The sequence below is a fragment of the Drosophila santomea genome, unplaced genomic scaffold, assembly GCF_016746245.2.
Source record: "Drosophila santomea strain STO CAGO 1482 unplaced genomic scaffold, Prin_Dsan_1.1 Segkk69_quiver_pilon_scaf, whole genome shotgun sequence".
NCBI classification, from domain to species: Eukaryota; Metazoa; Arthropoda; class Insecta; order Diptera; family Drosophilidae; genus Drosophila; species Drosophila santomea.
Window position 1 is genome coordinate 1,534,692 of NW_025319001.1, and position 24,608 is coordinate 1,559,299.

A 24,608-nucleotide genomic window follows, 5' to 3' on the forward strand; every position below is an offset into this window, starting at 1 on the left:
GAGAAGCATTGAGGAAAAAGAACACAAGGCAAGTACCCAACAGCGGGTCAAGCCACCCCAACAAGAAACACAGGCAAGCGGGTCAAAGAACCCACATTTTAGTAGGCAGAACAAGCAGCAAGGCCAATACGGCCAGCGAAATGCCGAGCAGCAAACTCGCGCCAGTGCTCCAGAACCAATGGAGGTAGACCCTTCGCTGTCAAAATTTGGACAGCCCACCCAGGCCTCCGCTGGCGTCACCAAGCGGATCGAGGACGATGCCGAAAGTGATTCTGACGCCCTCAATTTTTTAGGGGAAAATCCCTGCTACCCGTCATTAGACGAAGAGTAGCAGGGCAGGATATGAGCTTCCTTATTGATACCGGCACGTCCAAGAATTACATCAGACCACACAAGGGGTTGCGTGGCGTCCGTCCGGTTAACTCGCAATTCACCTTGCATTCCATCCATGGCTCAACCACCGTCACACAAAAATGCTTTGTTGCGTTGTTCAACGTGAAAGCAACATTTTTCATTTTACCAGACTTGTCAACCTTCGATGGGATAATCGGTCTCGATTTGTTAGCTTAGGCTGGGGCGTCACTCTGTTTGGCCTCCGGTCAGCTCAAATGGGGTACGGAAGTTGAGAAAATCTCCTTCCACAAATGCACTGATGTCAATTTCACCGATGTGGATTGCTCAGATGCACCCGCTTCAGTGCGGGAGACTTTTCGGAAATTATTAAAGGCCAGAAAAAAGGCCTTTGCAGACCCAAACGAGGCTCTGCCATATAATACTTCGGTGGTTGCCACCATCAGAACGGTGAGCGAAGAGCCCATCTATGCCAAGCTGTACCCATATCCCATGGGCGTAGCTGACTTCGTTAATAAGGAGATCCAAGATCTTCTAAGAAACGATATAATTCAGAAATCGGCATCCCCCTACAACAACCCCATATGGGTAGTTGATAAAAAGGGCACCGATGATGCGGGAAACCGCAAGAAGCGCTTGGTGATAGACTTTCGCAAGCTTAACGAGCACACCATTCCCGATAAATACCCCATGCCAAATATATCAATGATATTAGGCAATTTGGGCAAAGCACGCTATTTTTCGACACTGGATCTTAAATCAGGATACCATCAAGTCGTACTAGCGGAGCGCGATCGTGAAAAAACTTCTTTCTCGGTAAACGGAGGAAAGTATGAGTTTAAGAGATTGCCATTCGGCCTCAGGAACGCCGCCGGCATCTTCCAAAGAACGATCGATGACATCCTACGGGAGCAAATAGGCTAATTATACCCGTTACTCGTAGAGTAAAAGGGTATACTAGATTCGTTGAAAAGTATGTAACAGGCAGAAGGAAGCGTTTCCGACCATATAAAGTATATATATTCTTGATCAGGACCAATAGCCGAGTCGATATGACCATGTCCGTCTGTCCGTCTGTCCGTCTGTCCGTCTGTCCGTCTGTCCGTCTGTCCGTCTGTCCGTCTGTCTGTCCGTCCGTATGAACGCTGTGATCTCAGGAACTACAAAAGCTAGAAAGTTGAGATTAAGCATACAGACTCCAGAGACATAGAAGCAGCGCAAGTTTGTCGATTCATGTTGCCACGCCCACTCTAACGCCCACAAACCGCCCAAAACTGCCACGCCCACACTTTTGAAAAATGTTTTGATATTTTTTCATTTTTGTATTAGTCTTCTAAATTTCTATCGATTTGCCAAAAAACTTTCTGCCACGCCCACTAAAACGCCCACAAACCGCCCAAAGCTGCTACGCCCACACTTTTGAAAAATGTTTTGATATTTTTTCATTTTTGTATTAGTCTTGTAAATTTCTACCGATTTGCCAAAAAACTTTCTGCCACGCCCACTATAACGCCTACAAACCGCCAAAAACTGTGTTTAAGACTCTCCTTCTCCCTTCCACTAGCTGAGTAACGGGTATCAGATAGTCGGGGAACTCGACTATAGCGTTCTCTCTTGTTTTGCTATGTTTATGTTGACGATGTGATCATCTTCTCGCAAGACGAGGAGGCTCACATCAAACATGTAGAGTGGGTGTTAAAGAGCTTAGAAGAAGCTAACATGAGAGTATCGATCGAGAAATCGCGTTTTTTTAAGAAAAGCGTGAGCTTTCTCGGGTTCATTGTCACCAGTAACGGTGCAACAACGGACCCAGAAAAGGTAAAGGCCATAAAAGAATTTCCAGAGCCTAAGACGGTATTCGAAGTCAGATCGTTTTTGGGCCCCGCGAGCTGCTATAGGTGCTTCATCACAGACTTCGCTGCTATAGCAAGGCCCATTTCAAACATATTAAAGGGCGAAAATGGAACAGTTAGTAGGCATAGATCGAGGAACATTCAGGTGCATTTCTCTGAGTCCCAGCGAGAGGCGTTCCAAAAGCTGCGCAATATATTGGCATCAGAAGATGTCATGCTCAGCTACCCGGACTATAAGAAGCCATTTGATCTAACGACAGATGCTTCAGCCCATGGTATAGGTGCGGTGTTGTATCAAGAGGGCCGCTCTATAACAATGATTTCAAGAACTCTTAAAGACAGTGAAGCCAACTACGCGACTAACGAGCGTGAGTTATTGGCCATCGTTTGGGCCCTGGCTAAACTGCGGCATTACTTGTATGGAGTGAAAGATATAAATATCTTCACTGACCATCAGCCGTTAACATTTTCTGTGTCGGAATCAAACCCGAACGCAAAAATTAAGAGGTGGAAGGCCCGCATAGACGAGTTCAATGCTCGTCTATTTTACAAGCCCGGTAAAGAGAACCTGGTAGCGGACGCCTTGTCCAGACAACAGCTTAATGTGCTGGAACAAGAAGAGCCCGAATCTTGCGCAGCAACGATTCACAGTGAGGTGTCTCTCACCCACACAATCGAGTCAACAGACAAGCCATTGAACTGCTTCCAGAACCAGATAATACTGGAAGAAGCACGTTTCCCGTCTAAAAATACCTTTATTTTATTCGGGAATAAAAGGCGCCACACGGTTAACTTCGTCTGCAGGGGGTCTTTACTAGACGAACTGGCAGACATAATCGTTCCAAGGGCCGTAAACGCCTTCCATTGCGATTTGCACACAAGATGAGATAGTCCGGAGGTTCCCAGCCACAAAGTTCTGGCATTGCAGGAACCGTGTCGTGGACGTACTCAGAATCGAAGAAAGAAGGGAAATCTTAACTGCTGAACATAATAGGGCGCACAGAGCAGCGCAAGAAAATGTAAAGCAGGTATTGTCGGAATACTATTTCCCCAAAATGGCCAAGCTGGCCAACGAGATCGTGCAGAATTGCAGGACTTGTGCAAGGGCAAAGTATGACAGGCACCCGAGAAAACAAGAACTCGGTGAAACGCCAATACCGTCACACACAGGGGAAATGTTGCACATCGACATTTTCTCTACCGACAAAAAGTTTTTCCTCACTTGCGTCGACAAGTTTTCTAAATTTGCCGTCGTACAACCAATCGCCTCGAGAACTATTGAAGACCTGAAGCCGGCGCTGCTTCAGCTCATGAACTTTTTCCCAAGGGCAAAGACCATTTATTGCGACAACGAACCGTCGTTGAAGTCACACACGATCGTGTCCATGCTGTGTAACAACTTTGGGGTAAGCGTTACAAACGCACCACCACTGCACAGCACCTCCAACGGGCAGGTGGAGCGTTTCCATAGCACGTTGCTGGAGCTAGCCAGATGCATAAAGATAGACAAGGGCTTGAGTGATACGGTCGAAATAATAATGTTGGCCACTACCCAGTATAATAAGTCGATTCACTCGGTCATCGACAGGAGACCGGCTGACATCGTCCTAACACACCCCGATGAGCCGCAGCTAGAGATCCGCAATAGGATCCAGAAGGCTCAGACCGCGCTGAGGGCCAGAAAAAACGCCTCGCGGCAGAATAGGACATTCGATGTTGGCGAGAAAGTGTTGGTAAAATCCAACCGAAGACTCGGCAACAAGCTCACGCCGTTGTGCGAAGAAAGAGCTGTAGAAGCGGACATGGGGACCACGGTCCTTATTGAGGGGAGGGTGGTCCACAAGGACAATTTAAAATGACGCGCTCAGCAGCGAGGTCAGTGTTTCGCTTAATTTAAAATTTTTTCTAGCCACTTGGCGTAATTTTAATAGATCTAAGCGTAGCGCCATCCGCGCACATTATATTCTTAAGCATTTTTATTATTATTGGTGTTGGGTTCCCCTTGTCTACAAAATAAAAAAAATCAACCATTTAAACTTTCACCCACAGGACCAATCTTATCCTTCTCGTGTCTCTATCATTGGCATCGGCTCACATCACCGATTATTCGCGCGCCAAATACATTCCCATAGTCGATGGCCAGATCTTGGTGTGGGAGAATTTCGCCTACGTGAGGCACTCCGCGAATCTTTCGGAGTACGCACGTGTAGTAGAGGAGACGGTCGGTCTGCATAGCCACTTCCCGCAGTCACACATGAGAAATTTGCTGAATGTAGATTCAGCACACTTCCGGGACTTGCTGGATGCGCTGGGCGCGCACCATCGAGTGGCCAGAAGCTTGGACTTCCTGGGCTCCATACTAAAGGTTGTAGCCGGTACACCTGATGCCAGCGATTTGCAAAACAGTAGGGTCGTAGAGGCGCGATTGATAGACGCGAACAATAGGCAGATAGAAATCAATACAAAAATCCAGAGTAGTTAACTAAAGCAAACGTCGCTCCCACGGGCGCATGAAATACGACAACATCCGCATACAGCAACGTAAGCATTATGCCGGATGTCGATACGTAGCCGGCAGACACTGCAGATTTGCGTGGCCGCTACGAATATGAGATCGCAACAATGTGTTTCGTTTTCATGCTAGCTCCTAAGTTTGAATTCTTGTATTTTATATTCAGTTCTGATTTTGTCTCCGACGCTACAGCTCCGCTTGGCTCGGTGTAATAAAGCATAAAAAGTAACTCCTAATCTTTCATTGTCACGGCTCCGCCTGACACCTGATTAGTAAAAGTCGCGCGCGTTAACCGCCGGCCAACCCTTATCATAATTTACATATACAAAAAATATATAAAAGAAAAATCATCCAATTCAATTGTTAATTAATGTCGAAAATTCAAAAAGTAAAAAAATATTTGCCTGGCTCAAGAATTACCACCAGGAGTAGTAGCACCGGTAATCTTCCGGATATTAACGAAGAACCTACTAATCTTATCTCTTTACGACCAAATACGCCAACCACATCTACCATGAGTACTAATACGGGTTCACCCCCCATTCTCAAATTCCGAGCGTGAATCCATCTGATTTATTTAATTCTATGCGCATTCCGGATGTAATCCGCTTCTTACCACCGTATGGGGGAGATTCCTACACGTTAAACGATTTCATTACAAGCGTGGAAGAGATCATTTTACTTATTAGGGGCACAGATCAAACCCCATATGGACAAATGTTACTCAGGGCAATTCGTCAGAAAATCGAAGGCAAGGCTAATGAGGCAGTGATAGCTTCTGGAGCATCTCTAAACTGGGATGAAATTAAGGAAGCCTTCATCGTACATTGTCGGGATAGAAGGGATGAGGTTACTTTAATGGCAGAATTGTTTAATCTACCTCAGAAAAGATTACCTTTGCAAAAACTATATGATCAGATAACTAAGATTAAACTCACATTATTTAGGCTGGTAGACTCAGAGGAAACAGAGTTAATAGCGATCAGGGTTAAGAAGAGGTTAATTTCGCAGGCCTGTTTAAAGTCCTTTCTCACCGGAATTGGGAGACCACTAGGTAGTACAGTCAGAGCTATGAAACCGGAAAATTTAGAAGAGGCATTCGATTTGGCACTAAAAGAACGAAATACCTATTTTACGGAAAACGCAAACAAGCCAAGCCAAAACAGGTTTCAAGACAGGCAAGTAGATAGGTATAAGAACAGCCAATACCAAAATCAAGGCTACAATCGTTCTTAAAATAGATATGACAGAAGGGATTTTACAACTAAAAATAACAACAACGGTTCCACAAATAGGTACCCAGCTATTATGACCCAACAACTAAGAGGAAAAAAAGTAGTGGAAATAGACGATGAATACAAAAACACTTTCGAATTATGTCAAAACCTACTCTGCAATGACCCAATATTAAAATACCCGGATTTTAAGAAACCATTCATATTAACCACTGATGCTAGTAACGTAGCAATCGGCGCGGTGCTATCACAAGGTACCGTAGGATCTGATAGACCGGTGGCATTTGCCAGCAGAACATTATCAGATAGAGAGTAAAATTATTCAACGGTAGAAAAAGAGATGTTACCCATTATCTGGGCAACCAAATATTTCCGCCCCTATATATTCGGTAATAAGTTCCAAATTGTAACGGATCACAAACCACTAAAATGGCTGATGAACTTTAAAGAACAAAACTCCAAATTAGTACGTTGGAAACTCCAACTGTTAGAATATGACTACGACGTTGTATACAAGAAAGGACCACAAAATGTAGTGGCAGACGCTTTAAGTCGTATCACAGTAAACACTAACGTGTAGGCGACAACTTCCCAAGACTATTATCACTTCAGACAGGCCTATTAACGAATTCAAACTACAATATATATTTGAATTGGGAAACCAGAGTAAAACTACAGTAGCAATTCTATTCAAAAACAGGATTAGAAGAACGATTTCCGAACAAAATTTCAATTTGGATAACGTTACTAAAATATTAAACAACTTTTTACAGCCCCATAAAACGTATGCTATCCTAACTTCTGACGAGATCTTTAAAGTTATACAGGAAGCGTATGACAAATATTTTAAAAATCTAAATACTTATACTTTAATCAGATGCAAACTTATATTAATCGATATTACAACAACAGACGACCAAAATTCAGTCATTCTTAATTATCATACCAAAAGTAACCATCGGGGTATCGACGAAACGCTTAATCATTTAAAACGTACCGTTTATTTTCCACACATGAGACCAAAAATCGCGCAAATTATTAAAAAATGCGACACATGCCAAACACTAAAATACGATAGACAACCGACTAGACCACTCTTTCAAAAGACAGAAATTCCTAATACCCCCCTACAGATAATACATATTGACATTTATACAATTAACGGAAAAATAATCTTGACTATAATTGATAAATTTTCAAAATTTGCTAGCGCATATACAATTATCTCTAGAAATTGTATAAGCGTAGTAAAATCTCTTAAACATTTTTTCAGTATCCACGGGATTCCCCAGAAACTTGTTTGCGATCAAGGTACGGAATTTTCTGGACAAGTGTTCCTCGATTTTTGTAAACAATTTAATATAAAAATCCATGTCACGTCTTTTTCACAATCTTCAAGTAATTCCCCAGTAGGAAGACTTCACTCTTCGTTAACAGAAATTTACAGAATTATATTGGAAACAAAAAAATCCGAAAAATTGGAATGTTTACACGAAGACATTCTTTTTGAAACACTTATTACGTATAATAATGCTATTCATTCATCAACCAAACATACACCCTACGAACTATTTACAGGGAGAACACACATGTTTTTGAGACAAACAAACTTTAATAACCAAAACGATTACTTACAAAAATTAAATGAATTCCAAAAAACCATATATCCAGTAGTACAAAAAGAAATGGAGGACAAAATGAACCAAAATATCAATAAATTAAACAAAGGCAGAAAGACACCAATGACAGTAAAACCAGGGGATATAATTTTTCGAAAAGAAAATAGGCGAAACAAAATCACTCCTAGGTTTTCCAAACACAAAATCGCAAAAGATAATAATATCACACTTATATTGACTAGACTACAGAAATTACACAAATCCAAAATAAAGCGCTTAATTCGTAAAAAATAATAATAAATCCATTTTTCAGGTTCTTTACTATCTACGCACACCAAATTAATCTAATTCAATTGGACGGAACTAACTCTTTGGTCAAAATAAAGGTGGGACAAGCAAAATAAATTCAATCATACACCTACTTAAATCATCAAATCGATATACAAGAACTTGCACACACAATAGACAAATTCGATAGAGCCATGTATGATTTAAAAGAAATTTCCTATTCTAGAGAGATAGTAGGTAGTCTGTTCCTAAAAATAAATCAATTAAAGGATAGAGTAAATATTCTAATACCCAAAAGTAGACAGAGAAGAGGATTAATAAACGGTTCATAAAGACAGTAACAGGAAATTTAGATGAGTCAGATGTTCAGCGAATCAAAGAGAATTTCAAAATTATTAGAGAAAACGAAAGAGAGCTAGTAGCCAATTCAAATAAACAAATGACATTTAATAACAAAGTAATTGAAAGATTTGAAAATATCACTAAACACATAAATGAAGAGCAAGAAAACATTAATACTTTCATAAATAAATATAAAAACATGATTTTTAAGACAATAAATACAGAATTTAAACAAATACACCTCCTACAATACGTAACTAGAATAAGTATTAACATTGATATTCTATCAAACTTTTTAAATAATATAGAAGAAAGTATTCTTTTATCTAAACTAAGAATTATACCTAAATTCATTTTATCAACACAAGAAATTGAACTAATAAAGAAAGAAATACAAGACAACGAGATCCAAAACATGAATAATGAAAAAATAATAAAACTATTAGAACTTGAAACATTTATACAGAACAAAAAGATTACATTCAAAGTAAAAATACCACTCTTCAGCAAACTTCATTATGAATTCTTACATATTATCCCTTTACCTGTCAATATATCAAAGTACTTAATACTACCTAAATTTATAGCTTATCACGACCCAAATAATTTTAAGAACTTCGATAAAAGATGTTTACAAATACAAAACCTATTCTTCTGCGAAAACCTAGCTATAAGCTCAAACAATTTTGAACCCACTTGTATAATCGATATTTTAAATAACAAAACTGCGCATTGTCTGAGTAAGGATGTCGGAGAGCAGGAATCCATCGTGGAGGAAGAAGTCGGACGAATAAAGTTGGCCCAAGTGCGCTACCTTGTGGGACCCCAGCTTCGATAGTGTAGCTGTCGGAAATTGTTGTGTTACATCTTACTGCGAAGGCTCTATTGTAGAGGTAGGATTCAAGGAGTTTATGAGTGTACCCGGGCAAGTGTGTTTTAATTTTATGCATGAGACCTTTGAGCCAGACGCGGTCGAATGCTTGAGATACGTCGAGAAATATCGCGCTGCAATATTCCCTATGTTCGAAGGCTGTGCGAATTTCTGATGTTATTCTGTTTACTTGCTCTATGGTTCCGTGTTTTTCTCTGAAGCCGAATTGATGGGCTGGGATAATGTTGTGGGCTCCCATATATGGTATTATGCGCGTTAGAAGGCATTTTTCGAATAATTTGGACAGGCATGATAATAAACTTATTGGTCTGTAAGATGACGGAATCGTGTGATCTTTTCCGGGCTTCGGTATCATTATAATAATTGATTTTTTCCATTTCCTTGGATAATAGCCGAGACTTATGATTCCATTGAAGAGTTTACAGATGACCTTAATAGCACAGTACGGAAGTTCCATTATCATTTTTGTAGTTATTAGGTCACCGCCTGGAGCCTTTTTTGGTTTTAGCTCCCTGATGACTTTTGTGATCTCGTTCGGCTGAAATGTAGTTGGCGTGGATTCAGTTTCGAGGTGGATTTGCGGAGGAACATAATCATCTGCTGCGGGGATCGGCTGGAAGACGCCTCTGAGATGTAAGGCAAATGATTCGGCTCTATCTTTGTCCCTGCGGGCCCAGCACCCTGAAGAATTCCTTATAGGGGTGACGGTTTGAATTGGAGAGCTTAGATTTGGGTAAGCCCTCCACAATGGATGCTTTGTACTAGTTGGCGAGAGTTTTCCAATATATTTAAGTTGTTCATTTTCAGCTTCTTGCTTCAGGGCCCGGCTTAGATTGCGGGTGGCTTCAGTAAGTCTTTGCTTTGAGCATGGCGATCTGCTGGTTTGCCAAGCTCGTCGCAGACGCCTCTTTTCCAGAACCAGCTGTTCAATTTGCCGGTTGGTTTTGAACTTCTTAAATTCCCCATCCTTCCGTTTAGGGGTTGAGATCCTGGCTGCTGTGACGAGTACCTCTTCCAGTGCGGCGGTGGAGCAGTCGATGTCCGCTTCGATATTTAGTTGGGGAGTTAGCTCGATGTGGGAACTCACATACTTTCTGTATTTCATCCAGTTAGTGTTGTGCGACGTCAGCCTGTGGGGGTGGTCCGCAATTTCTGGGCTTTGAAGAAGGCTTATCAACAAAGGCGAGTGGTCAGATGAGAGATCCGGTAGTGCTATGGAGCTTATTAGATTGCGTGGGATGTTTTTTGTCACCCCGAAATCAATTAGATCTGGGATCTTTTTTGGGTCTGCAGGCCAATATGTGGGGCTACCAGGAGAAACCTAGTCCAGTTTATTGCTCACCTTTATACCAGGAGAAACGTAGTCCAGTTTATTGCTCACCTTTATAAGTGCATTATACAGTTGCCTTCCCTTGGGAGTCACGAGGCGTGATCCCCAGTGCGTGTGTTTGGCGTTGTAGTCTCCTGCGGCTATGAAGCGATCCCCCAGAGTGTTGTAGAAGTCCATGAATTGACCTTCAGAGATATTAAATCGAGGTTGGCAGTAGACAGCGGCAATGCAAAGGTTGCCGTTTCCTGAGATCACTTTTATGGACGTGGCTTGCAGGTAATTTGTTGCAAACCTTTGATGAAAGTGGTGTTTGATGCGTTCTCTGATTAAGATGCCCGTTCCGCCGTGGGCCTTGCCATCCGGATGATCTGTGCGGTAAAAGGTATAACCTCTTATATGGAAGTTATATCTCCCTGTGAGGTGCGTTTCAACCAGCAGCATGGCGTCGATGTGATTTACGTTTAGGAATTGAGTTATTTCAAGTTTATGCCGTGAAATGCCGTTGGACTGTTGTGCTACAAGCAACTGAATTACCATGTTCTGGTTCTGAACAAGGGTTTGCATGGTTGTTTTCATGAATGACATAAGTTCCATCATACTTTGTTGCATGGTGAACATCATAGATTCCAATTTGCTTTGCGGTTGCACTGGAACCTGCTGAGCATTTTCTGAGTGAGGCTGGGGCGGATTTTCCATGCCTGTTCTTAGTGCTTCGGCGTAGGAGATTCCCTTGGTTGTATCTAGCTGCCCAAAAGATGATCTGGCTGCCTTGGCGAAATGTTGTTGGTGCGTAGCTGTCGCTCGTCGCATACGACTCTTCAGCTCCTTGTAGACCGCACAGCCTCTGTAGTTTGCCGTATGGTTTCCTCCACAGTTGCCACATTTTTTCATTTGGGGGTCTTCTTTGTTTGCGGGGCAGTTTACGGAGTTGTGGAAGTCTCCGCAGACTACGCAGACCGTCCGAAGTGTGCAGTATGTCCTGGTGTGTCCATACTCTTGGCAGTTTGTGCATTGAACAGGGCCGTTGCGTTTGTGGGGTTCTTCCACTGTGATTCTTCGATGCAGTAAGAGCTGCAGCTTGTAGATCGGGTGCACTTCGTTTTTCTTTAAGGCTTTGCTATCTGGTTCGAGCTCGACCTTGAAAAGTGGTTGCGGTTTTTTGTTTCTGTTAACAATATTGCTAACATTTTTGGCACAGAAACCCCTGGCCTTAAGGGCTTCTTGAATTTCAGAGGGGGTGACGTCAGGTTCTATACCTTTTAGCACAACTTGCAGTCCCTTGCTGTTTTTTAGTTGATAGGTGTAAAAGTTCTTTTTTGTGTCTTCCAGGTACTTATACACAGCTCGGAAGTGTTCTTCAGACTTCGTTTGAACCTTTGTTTCGTGAATGTTCCCTTTAATAAGCGGAACAACATAGAAATTCTCGTCCCCGACCAGCGCAACAATTTTGTTGACCAGGGTGCTTGAACTTTTTTCCCTTACGTAAATAGGGGGGGGCTTAGGTTTCCTTTGGGTTTCCTGCTCCAACTCTGGTTGGTTGTTGTCCGCCTCTGCTAAGATGGAGAATCGGTTTTCATTGGAGCTCCTCGTTTGATCGGTGCTTTTGTTGGTTCGATTGATCTTGGGTTTATTGCCAACCGTGTTGGGTGGACTAAGCTTGCGCTTAATCTGGATGTAGCGGTCCATGCCGGTCTGTATAGCCGGGACCGCTTGTCGCTTATCGAGGCTAACTGTTTTTGTTGCCATTTTATTCCGAACTCGCAGTATTGGTAGTTGGTTTAATTATTGGTGGTGAGTTTGCTGCAGAAATTTTAGCACTGCTTGTTGTTGGAGCTTCATTCAGCGAAGCCGGCGGTGATGGGGTTTGGCATTGGTAACTCCATGATGCGGGAGTTGGGGTGAGCAGAGAAGGTGAGCAAGAGCTGGCTCTCTTGCTGTCGACGGTCAGTAGAGTCGAGTTGCTCTTGTCGCCTTCTGATGTTGATCTATATCTCTAGTTGAGAAATAGGAGTAGCAAGCATTTCTTGGGTTGACGGAGCTTCTACGCTCATTCTTTTGATCGCTGCTCATTTTTTCGAGCTTGTTGTGCGTGGCACTTGTTTGTTTAAATTAAATTAAATCAAATTTTGAATTTAATTTTGAAATTACGCGCCCAACGTTCGCACCTCAGCACTGGTCTTACAGTTGATGTGGCAACGCCACTCGCTCATGATCGCCCTCCGAGATAAGTTGGCAGCGCTGTCAGCTGTTTTATCAGCTGCAAAAATTGCAAACTTATATATTTTGCTAACCACCTGCACACGCGGTCATTCAGCACGCCTAGGTTACGCGCAGAACTATGGCACAAGTCCACCGTTTGTTTTTGCAGATTTGCCGCTAACACTGTTCAGCACAACCACGTTGTCCTTGAATCAAAAAAATTCGAGTTTACCGTACTTTCGATGCGGTTCGTTCTTGATTTGATATCGAAAAGCGTTAATTTTTCCCTGAGTGTAGGGAATTAAAAAGGTTCTTGGGTATGACTTCCTACTACAGGAAGTTTATTCAGGATTACGCCAAGGTGTCGAAACCCTTAACTAATCTTACTAGAGGAAAATATGCTAGAATCAAGGCATCTCAATCAACAAAGGTTCTAATTGAGTTGGATGAAGAAGCCTTACAAGCCTTTACAAATTTGAAAACCTTTCTGTCTTTATCAGAAGTACTAGCTTTCCCCAATTTTAACATACCATTTCACCTGACAACAGACGCGTCCAATTACGCTATTGGGGCGGTTTTGTCACAGGACGACCAAGGGAAAGACAAAACATCGGAGGGCTCATCAGGCACCCAAGGAGGTTCGTCTTCAAATTCTTGAAAAGTTTTATTTTCCAAAAATGGCTAGTACGATCCGTGTTCAGCTGCCTTCATGCGAATGTTGCAAGTTGTTTAAATACGACAGGCACCCGAATAAGCCACTCTTGCACCCAACACCAATACCAGAGTATCCCTGCGAAATCCTTCACATTGATATCTTTACTTTACAAAAGAAAATATATCTGAGCTGCATAGATAAGTTTACGAAATTCGCGAAACTTTTTCCATTGGAGTCAAAATCTTCGGTTCATCTGCGGGAAAAGTTGGTGGAAGTACTTCACTATTGTGTCAGACAATGAGAGGGGATTGCTATGTCCAACTGTACTGAATTATTTACAAACGCTCGGAATTAAGTTGTACAACACCCCAACCCAGAAGAGCGAAGTCAATGGTCAGGTAGAAAGATTCCACTCCACCTTTTTAGAAATCTATAGGTGTCTAAAAACCGAATATCCGACGTTTAAGGACACAGAATTGGTACCCATAACAGTTGACATTTTTTTCAACAGAACATCTCGTATAAATTACCAGGGGTTGGTTGATTTCAAACAACAAACCTTGGAAGATGTTAAAGGTCTCATCGCATTCAATCAAGAGTCAACTAATTTCTATAAAAATACGCTTAGAACAAAACCCCTTTCCTAAAACCAGGGAGACAAGATTTTCGTAGCCAATAGGCAAATCAAAACAAAAGAGAAACAACGCTACAAGCCAGAGGTAGTAAAAGAAGATAGAAGAGTAACTGTCAAGACTAGATCCGGTAAAACTTTTCACAAATCATATCTTAGGAATTAATAACAAAAAGAGAGAGAGCGTGTCACTTTTAATCATACACTTATAAATTAATAATACTAGAATTCCACTTCTAACTGTCATAATGTCCACACACAAATTGTTAAGTTAAAATTTTAATTCAAAATACACCATTTATTCACCCTGCGACGGGAGGTTAACGTAAAATCTGAAGCTAAACGTAAAAAAAAAAGAAAAAAAACCTTCTTGTATCATACCACAATATCTTAATAATCCGAAAACTAAGTTTGCTCTTCATCCACATGGTGGGAGCAATCGACATAATCAAGTACGATTCACCTGTCGTCCCGCTACAAAGAGGCAACGTATGGAGAGTAACCGGAGTCTTCAAGTTGGTGCATTTCATCGATTTGGAAAGGATGCGACAAATCGTCGAGGCCACTCAAGGAGTAGCGGCTATGATCAACGACCAACGAATAACCGCCATAACGACTCACTATCTGCTGGAAGCAACAGAGGGTCTCGTCCGGCTGACCGGCTCATCGCATCGGAACCGTCGAACCATTAATTTGGGTTGGGCTCCGCCTGGAAATGGATAGCAGGCTCGCCAGATGCAGCAGATTAGGACGCTATTTTGAACTCTCAGGATAATATAGCCAGGAACAACGATCAGCAAATACGGATCAACACTAGGCTATTCGACGCAACACACCAGTCGCTCCAGCAGCTAAACGACGTTATTGGGAAGGTAAACGCCATAGATGGGGATTTTCATCTCTTCACCGCTATACTTCACAAGGCTATGATCTTAGCCACACAGGTAGCGGAGATCACGCGAGCTTGTCAATTAGCTAAAACTGGCGTGGTCAACACAAACCTGTTGGACCACGAGGAAATGGCGATGATACTGTCGGAAGTAAGAGACCTTCCTTATCAGAACGCAGTGGAAGCAGTAGAGTTCTCTCGGCCTACGATACTAACTAATGGGACGGCCCTACTTTACATTGTGGCCATGCCAAAGGTAACGGAGCAGAAATATCGTATGATATACTTGTACCAAACGGTGATTGACGGAAAACAAGTAATATTGGAAGCCAACAAATTGGCAACGACCGCCGAAGAAACGTACATCGTCCTCGGCAAATGCCTCTCCATAGGCAATACAACGGTATGCCAGGAAAAAGACCTGCGTAAACTAAAGGAGGACACTTGCATTCCCAGACTGCTTAAGGGAGGAGGAGCAACGCAGAAACCATCATGCCAGTCGACGACGGCACTATCTTCTTAACAAACTTTAATGGTTCAATAAGCGGCCCCACAAAGGAGTACAACTTGAAGGGATCTTACATAATACAATGCTCCAACGAAACCATCGCTGTCAAGGGCAGGAATTACAGCAGCCACACTACAACACATCTGATGGCAATTCCTGTAGTACTCTCGAAAATAACTGCGACGAGGTACGAACTTTCCTTAGAATACGTTCACGACTTTAGCCTGGAAAACATGAAAAGGTTATCCGCAACATCAAGCAGACTGGTATACTCCTGTTCTCTGGAAATCATATTGGTAATGATCATCCTTGTAAGCAGTTATCTCATGTGGAGGAAGATCACGTCAACGAAAGGCATCCCAAATACGGGCGACTTCGCTTCAGTATTGGAATCACAGGTCACCAGCGTCAAAAGCGAGCTCAAGTGATCTGCGGGACTCAGATCATGTGGTGGGGAGGAGTTAACACAGGCCACAACGAGCCTCCTCCCCGTCCCCCTCAATAACTCGTTCGGCCAACAACAACGCTGCGCTGGTCAAATATCGACTAGCGCAAGTGTCGCAATATCCGTTGCGACCAAAACGCTGACACCGCTGACGCCGCACACGCGTCGCCGCTGTGGGACCCAAAAACCACAGCGTCAGCTCCCGACAATGCTGCGCTGGCTAAACATTGGCCGACGCTGTTGTCCCAACGTCCGCTGCGGCTGGAAGGCTGACGCAGCTTCTCAAGCCGGGTAGATAAGCCGGTGGACTGCGATCCGACTACGAAGAGTTCTTGATCATTCTATCAACCTAAACCTTGAATAAATATTAAAATCAATTCAACTTCTTTTATTATACCCGTTACTCGTAGAGTAAAAGGGTATACTAGATTCGTTGAAAAGTATGTAACAGGCAGAAGGAAGCGTTTCCGACCATATAAAGTATATATATTCTTGATCAGGATCAATAGTCGAGTCGATCTGGCCATGTCCGTCTGTCCGTCCGTCTGTCTGTCCGTCTGTCCGTCTGTCCGTCTGTCCGTCTGTCCGTCTGTCCGTCTGTCTGTCTGTCCGTCCGTATGAACGCTGAGATCTCAGGAACTACAAAAGCTAGAAAGTTTAGATTGGGCATACAGACTCCAGAGACATAGACGCAGCGCAAGTTTGTCGATTCATGTTGCCACGCCCACTCTAACGCCCACAAACCGCCCAATACTGCCACGCCCACACTTTTGAAAAATGTTTTGATATTTTTTCATTTTTGTATTGGTCTTGTAAATTTCTATCAATTTGCCAAAAACCGTTTTGCCACGCCCACTCTAACGCCCACAAACCGCCCAAAGCTGCCACGCCCACACTTTTGAAAAATGTTTAGATATTTTTTCATTTTTGTATTAGTCGTCTAAATTTCTATCGATTTGCCAAAAAACTTTTTGCCACGCCCACTCTAACGCCCACAAACCTGCACTTCTACTAGCTGAGTAACGGGTATCAGATAGTCGGGGAACTCGACTATAGCGTTCTCTCTTGTTTTGAAATGCAGTTCTCGTTAAGGTAGTCCTTCGGACTGCCATAACTTAGATATATAAAAAGAAATAAAAAGAAAAAAAAAATGTGTCTTCTTCTAAGAAAATTAAAAATAGAAGCATAAAGTAATTTAAAAAAAACAAGAGAGAACGCTATAGTCGAGTTCCCCGACTATCTGATACCCGTTACTTAGCTAGTGGATGTGCGAAGAAGAAATTTCAACACTGATAGTTTTTGGCGGTTTGTGGGCGTTAGAGTGGGCGTGGCAACATGAATCGACAAACTTGCGCTGCTTCTATGTCTCTGGAGTCTGTATGCTTAATCTCAACTTTCTAGCTTTTGTAGTTCCTGAGATCTCGACGTTCATACGGACGGACAGACGGACATGGCCAAATCGACTCGGCTACTGATCCTGATCAAGAATATTTAGTAGTTCCTGAGATCTCGACGTTCATACGGACGGACAGACGGACATGGCCAAATCGACTCGGCTACTGATCCTGATCAAGAATATATATATACTTTATATGGTCGGAAACGAATTGTAAATTTCGTGCGCTTAAAAGAAAAAGAACCGACTCCAAACATACATAAATACCTTTATACACAAGAACAAATATGCAAAATCAGCAAATTACGGTGTGCGGAAGCAAAATAAACGGCATTAACAATTGTGCATTACACATGCAAATCTAAAGGCATATTAACAAATATATAACGGGTGTTTTTTTTAGAGGTATAGAACTTTAAGTTGGCATTACTGTTCAAGATGGCGACCGATTTAACAGCTGTCAAGTGATTTATTCTCAGTTTGGTTTGGCAATTCGTCATGCGTGCTTACAAAATCCAACTCGTGCAAGAATTGAAACCAAACGATCATCAAGCAAGGCGTAGATTCGTCGAATGGGCCCAAAACGAGATTGCTGTTGTTCCCGATTTTTCATAAGCCTCCAAGATCTTGTGATTTAACACCGCTAGACTACTTTTTGTGGGGCTATGTAAAGTCATTGGTCTATGCGGATAAGCCACAAACGCTAAACCATTTGGAAGACAACATTCGCCGTGTTATTGCCGATATACGGCCAAATATGTTGGAAAAAGTCATTGCAAATTGGACGTCCAGATTGGACTACATCCGAGCCAGCCGTGGCGGTCATATGCCAGAAATCATATTTAAAATGTAATGCCACAAGATTATCTTTCATGTCAATAAAATTCATGTCAATCGAATAATCCATCGTTGTTTTATTGCAATTTAAAGTTCTATACCTCTAAAAAAAACACCCTATATTAAAACGACCATCAATCGCTGATGACTGACTTTAATGATCGAGCATTAAAAAATGTGAACAATTAAACTATTAAACCCCAAAATTCACAATTTAAATTTCGTACTACCGAGCTAAACATATATTAGCAACGATCAATAGCTGATTGCTGCTACATAATGCATCGCGCATTATTATTATTATTATTATTATTATTGAGAAATTAACGCATAATTAAAATTATGCGGAATTTTGGATTAGCTATAGCAGCTGAGGGCCCTAAGCTAAGTTATATACATTTTTTTTTGGGTTTGGTGAGGTTCTTATTTTACGGTTAATGTGTAGTGTTGATATTTATGGATATGATTTTTTATTTTTATTTTTGCTTATATTGTATGGTAAAGTTTTGTATTTTTTAAGAATTGTATTGTTTGGTGAATGTTTTCAAATGAGGTGATTTCTCTAATTGTTTGTTTCAAGAGGTTCGATCTGTTTTGCTGAAGGTCAGGGCAGTCGAGTAATATATGTTGTAATGTTATGTTGGTGTTGCAGGTTGTGCAGATTGGTGGTGGACTTTTAATGAGTATGTGGCTGTGGGTTAGATTGGTGTGTCCAAGTCTTATTCTTGTGAATTTTATTGAGTCTGATCGTGAGATATTTTTCGTCGGAGTGCTGTCGTGGCTAATATTTATACCCGTTACTCGTAGAGTAAAAGGGTATACTAGATTCCTTGAAAAGTATGTAACAGGCAGAAGGAAGCGTTTCCGACCATAAAAAGTATATATATTCTTGATCAGGATCAATAGCCGAGTCGATCTGGCCATCAAAACATTTTTCAAAAGTGTGCGCGTGGCAGTTTTGGGCGGTTTGTGGGCGTTAGAGTGGGCGTGGCAACATGAATCGACAAACTTGCGCTGCTTCTATGTCTTGGGAGTCTGTATGCTTAATCTCAACTTTCTAGCTTTTGTAGTTCCTGAGATCTCGACGTTCATACGGACGGACAGACGGACATGGCCAGATCGACTCGGCTATTGATCCTGATCAAAAATATATATACTTTATGTGGGGTTTTATTTATTAATATTGATGTTTTATTATTATGATAAGTATAGTTTTAATTAATAACATCTATTTTAATATTAGATAATAGTCTTCACGTCGTTTAAGTCTTCTCTCGTCGAATACTTCCGTCTTCTCTCGGCTCTCGTCACAAACTGCCCCCGTCGTCTGCGTTCTCGCCGCTTATATTGGGATCAGTCGCTTCCTTCTGAGAATCGTTGATATACGTCGTAGTTTCCTTTTGGTTCAACTTCTCTTTTTCCGCGTATTGCGATCGTCGACGTTGACTTCTATTTTCCTTGAATTATGTTGATCGTCGACTTCAACTTCTGTTTTCCTTGAATTATTGTCTTTGCGTTTTCGTTGTCCAGAGCGTCGTCAATGTTCATATTCGAATATGTGGAAATATCTCTCCCACATTCGGCCATCCTGACAAACATTCGTCTCGAATGTTTCGTCGTCATCTTATTCGTCGTCGTTTTCACATCTTTATCGTCTTTATTTTTCGGCACAGGGCTCTGCCAATCGTCGTTAATTTGTTTGCCCTCATCTATACATCGTTTCGTCTTTATTTTTCGTCTTTTTTTTTTTGGTGATTTTATCCTCTTTTTCACCGTCTTTACATCTTTCGTCTTTATTCGTTATTTCATTCTCATATTCGCCGTATTTTCTTGTCGTTTCGCCATCTTTATTCGTTATGTCGTTCTCGTCGAGTTTTTACATCGTTTCGGACTCGTTTTCATCATTTACATCATGAATGGGCCATGACTTCATATATTCAGCACAAGTTGATGAATTTTTTGGGCCGTCCGAATTTCCAATTTTTTGAACATCGTACGCATTGTTGTGCTTTACTTTGGTGATTTCATACGGGCCCAGATATTTTGGTTTTAATTTGAGTCCGCCGCCAAACTGTGTACGTTTAATGGCTACTAGGTCGCCAACGTTGTACATTCGTGCAGGTTTACGTCGTAAGTTATACGTCTTTTTGTTTTCGGCTTGCAATTTCAAAATCTGTGTTTTAGCTTTAAGGCGAAGGTCGTTGCGATTGTCGATAAACAGGCTTATTGATTCCTTGCTGATTAAGTCGTGAAGTTGCTTATCATCTTTGCTTCTCATTTTTACACCGATAAGAAGTTCAAAGGGTGTTGTGTTGATACTTCTCGCGAAAGTTGAGTTAATGGCTTGTTGAACTCGATCAACGTGTCTATACCATTTCGTTGGATCATCTACACTTAACTTGGAAAGAACTGGTATAATAATTGCGTTAATCCTTTCCACCTGTCCGTTTACACGCGGTAAACCTGTCGTTGATTTTACTACTTTTATGTCTTCTTCCTCGCAGTATTGTAAAAAATCTTGGGATGTAAATGCTGATCCTCTGTCTGAAATTATACAGACGGGGTTGCCAAAAACGTTACTTTGTCCTCGTAATTTTGCTATGACTTCAGTAGCAGTTGTTGACTTTGTTGGGTAAAGCCAGCAGAACTTCGTAAAAGCATCTACAACAGCTAGAATGTGCTTGTAATTATTGTTTGTCGATTCTAATGGGCCTAAAAAGTCAATATGGTAAGTGTGCAATGGAAAATCTTCTTTTTGTAATGGATGTAGTAAGCCCTCCTGCTTGCCTTGTTTGCGGTTGCTTAAAATGCACGGTATGCAGCAGTCAATATATTTTTGAATTTTTTCGTCAATGTTGTCGATAAAATATTCCTTATTTATCAGCTCCTTTGTTTTCTTGACAGCAAAATGGCCTCTGTCGTGAGCTCTACTAATTATCTGCCTCTGCATGTCTTTGGGCACGACGATTAACTCTAAGTCTTTGACTAATTTGTAAAGAACTCCAGCTTTCAAAAAATAGTCCTGGTATGCAACCTTCGAGTCCTCGATGATTTTGCGGATCGCCTTCAAATGTTCGTCTTTGGATTGAGCTTGTCGAAAACTAACAGCGATTGAGTCATCAACTATTGTCATGATTGGGTATCTAGATAAAGCATCGACGTGTTTCATGCGTGAGCCTGAACGGTGCTCTACCTTGTAGTCGTACTCCTGCAGCAAAAGTACCCATCGTGCCACTCTGGTGCATAGGCTTTGCTTGTCTAATGTTTTAGTAAACGCGTCGCAATCTGTAACAATTTTGAATGAAATTCCAAGGAGATAAACTCGAAACTTGGTTATGGCTTCGATAATGGCAAGCACCTCTAACTCATAGCTAGAATATTTACGCTGCGCGTCTGTGGTTTTTCTGCTCATGTAGTAAACCGGGTGGAATTGGCCGTCATCTGGTGATTTTTGTAGGAGCACGGCTCCAAACCCATCTATAGAGGCGTCGGTGTGTACCTCAGTTTCATAATTCGGATTATAAATAGCCAAAACTGGGGTCGACGTCAAGTACTTTTTTAATGCGTCGATTGCGTTTTCTTCTTTGGGGCCAATTATGAATTTAGCGTCGTTTTTTGTGAGATCAGTTAAGGGTTTAGAAATTAGAGCATAATTAAATACAAATTTTCTGAAGTATCCTGTCAGACCTAGGAAACTTTCGAGCTGTTTTAAGTTGTTAGGAATCTTAAATTTGGCTACAGCTTCTATCTTCTGAGGCGTTGGTGATATGGTTCCATTCTCGATTATATGCCCGAGAAACTGAATACGGGTCTGCAAGAAATGACATTTCTTCATATTAAGCTCAAGTCCATATTCGCTGCAAATTCCTATAACCTCTTTGAGATTTAATACAGCCTCGCGCTCGTCCTTTGCCGGTATAATTATGTCGTCAACATAAGGAAGAGCGATTCCTCTTCGGGTCAGAGCTCGGAAAATAGCATTTATGTGTCTTTGAAACACTCCAGGCGAGTTGGACAGACCAAAAGGAACTCTACGGAATTGGTACTGGCCACTTTGTGTTACAAATGATGTATATTTCTTGCTGGCTTCGGCTACTGGCACATGGAAAAAGCCGTTCTTCAGGTCAATCGTGCTAAATACCATAGCTTCTTGCAGGCGATCGAGCTGGTCATCGATTAGCGGCAGTGGAAAATGGTCTTTTATTATTACCTTATTTATACGCCTGAAGTCTACGCAGAGTCGTTGCGAACCGTCACTTTTCTTCGCGAGCACAACAGGGCTTGTAAATTCGGAGTCTGATTCTTCAATTATTCCACTCGTTAGCCACTGTTCGATTTGTTCTTCAATAACACGAGTTTCAGCGAAAGCGAATCTTCGCGGACGCGAAAATATTGGCGATTCGTCTTTCAGAATTATATTCATTTCAATGTTTGTTGATTGCGATTTTCGTGGAATATAATTTATTAAAAGTTCACGCACTTCGTTTTTTGCATCCTCACTGGCTGATTCATTAATGTCAAATTCATCGTTGTTGATTACTGCGTCAATTTTCATCAAATTTGTTTCCGGCTGTTCATCCTCAAAACTGCACAGTTTTCGTACGCGCAACCCGTTCGGTCCAAAAGAAATTTCAGCATGCAAGCATAATTGCTCCCCGATAATCAATTGCGTGTCCATACAGTAGAGTGGAACTATAAGAAAATTTAAATCGTAATCATTGTTATCGATCGGCTTGATTTTATTCGAATCGCGATCTTTTCCAAATCCAATCAAATAAATACTGCACTCCTCTAACTTTGGTAAACACAATTTGTTGAATAAGTCTTCCCGCAAAATATTAAATTTGCTGCCAGTATCAAACAACGCGATGCAATGTTGGTTTTTAATCGAAACGATCTTGCTCGTTAAACCACTGTTTTCTTTCAAAACTCGAGTGTTTGGTTCATGTTCTTTGACACTTTTTTCGTCTTGTGAACAATTCTTCGAAATATGTCCAAATTTGTGGCACTTGAAACACTTTCTTCCTTTCTCTTTATTGTTACAGCTATTAGCAAGATGTCCCTTTTCACCGCAGTTGTAACAAGCAATCTCTTTTTTGTCACTCTTTGCATCACTGAACATTGGCTGCCATTTCTTCCCTTTCACACTTCCGTCGGAGAATTTTGATTTGATATTTATTATTTGGTAATCTTTTAGCTTTCTTTTAAAGTCAGATAAATTTCTTGCACCATACAAAACGGATTTGTTTAGAGAAAGGTCGTCAATACCGTCGATCACGTATTGAATAAGTGCTTCTTCTTCGACTTTTCCTCGTGATGCAATGTCTTTCATCCGGTACAAATATTCTTGTGCGTTCTCGTTCGCACGTCGCTTGCTTTCTCCGAGTTGTTTGTGTATCTGCTTGCTGCTCACTGTCGACTTGAATTCACTCAAAAGGGACTTTTTCAACGCATTCCACGAATTTAGCCGTTTCTCACTTAAAACAAAGAGTTTTGCGACACCCTTTAACGACTTTTTAGCAAAAATTAATTTTTGGAGTTCGTTCCATCCCATAAGCAAGGCTTGATCTTCAAAGTCGCTTATCCACACCTCTATTGGAGTTTCATCACCGCCATCGAATTGTTTTATTGATTCCTCTATGTCCCGAAAACTAATGGCAAAACGGGGTGTCTCATCTTGTGTATTCCTCCGGTCTCTGCCTATCCCATGAGCACTGTTTCCTTCGTCGATTTGGTTTTCTTCTTCTGATTTGTTGTCTTCGTCGTTCTCGCTCTCCTCGTCTGATTCATCGTTTTGTCCATTTTCGTCGTAGGCGAGAAGGTTGCCGTATTGCAAATTCCGAAATATGTGTTCTGGTGCGTTTTCTACATCATGACTTATTCCGAGAACTACGCATATTGATGTAAGATCCCTCTCGTTTAAATGTTCATCAATGTACGTGCATTTGCGTATGTAGGCTGCGGCATTTTCGTCGTATTTGAAACCAGTAAATTCTCGCAGACGCTTGCGATTATTCCTGTCTCCCTCTTCTTCGAAAACGAACTTATGTAATGTGCAAATAGCTGCTTTCGAAGCGTTTTTTATATTATTAGCTATTAAGTCTTTTAAACACGCCATTTTTCGTTGAATTTATAAACAAAATTTTATATTTTTTCGTCGTTCACTTTTCTACACGTTTTCACTGTTTTTTGGTTATTTCCCGGACGAGCCCCCAAAATGTGGGGTTTTATTTATTAATATTGATGTTTTATTATTATGATAAGCATAGTTTTAATTAATAACATCTATTTTAATATTAGATAATAGTCTTCACGTCGTTTAAGTCTTCTCTCGTCGAATACTTCCGTCTTCTCTCGGCTCTCGTCACAAACTGCCCCCGTCGTCTGCGTTCTCGCCGCTTATATTGGGATCAGTCGCTTCCTTCTGAGAATCGTTGATATACGTCGTAGTTTCCTTTTGGTTCAACTTCTCTTTTTCCGCGTATTGCGATCGTCGACGTTGAACTCTATTTTCCTTGAATTATGTTGATCGTCGACTTCAACTTCTGTTTTCCTTGAATTATTGTCTTTGCGTTTTCGTTGTCCAGAGCGTCGTCAATGTTCATATTCGAATATGTGGAAATATC

At 41.4% G+C, this 24,608-nt stretch overlaps 1 protein-coding gene across 1 annotated transcript; it reads right to left on the bottom strand.

The window, feature by feature from the left end:
- Positions 1-9,596: 9,596 nt before the first annotated feature.
- Positions 9,597-12,168, bottom strand: LOC122756614. Its single transcript, XM_044006703.1, has 2 exons — positions 11,679-12,168; positions 9,597-9,757 (listed from the first exon to the last, which is right to left on the bottom strand). Exons 1-2 carry the CDS (start codon positions 12,166-12,168, stop codon positions 9,597-9,599), a joined length of 651 nt encoding a protein of 216 aa, XP_043862638.1.
- Positions 12,169-24,608: the final 12,440 nt, after the last annotated feature.

What these genes read in the sequence shown, in the direction of transcription:
- LOC122756614 (XM_044006703.1), bottom strand. Translation starts at nt 12,168, where the DNA reads ATGGCAACAAAAACAGTTAGCCTCGATAAGCGACAAGCGGTCCCGGCT. An exon ending in ACTGCAAGTTGTGCTAAAAG is followed by an intron (nt 9,758 to 11,678) that starts GTATAGAACCTG and finishes CTGGGCCCGCAG; the next exon opens with GGACAAAGATAGAGCCGAAT.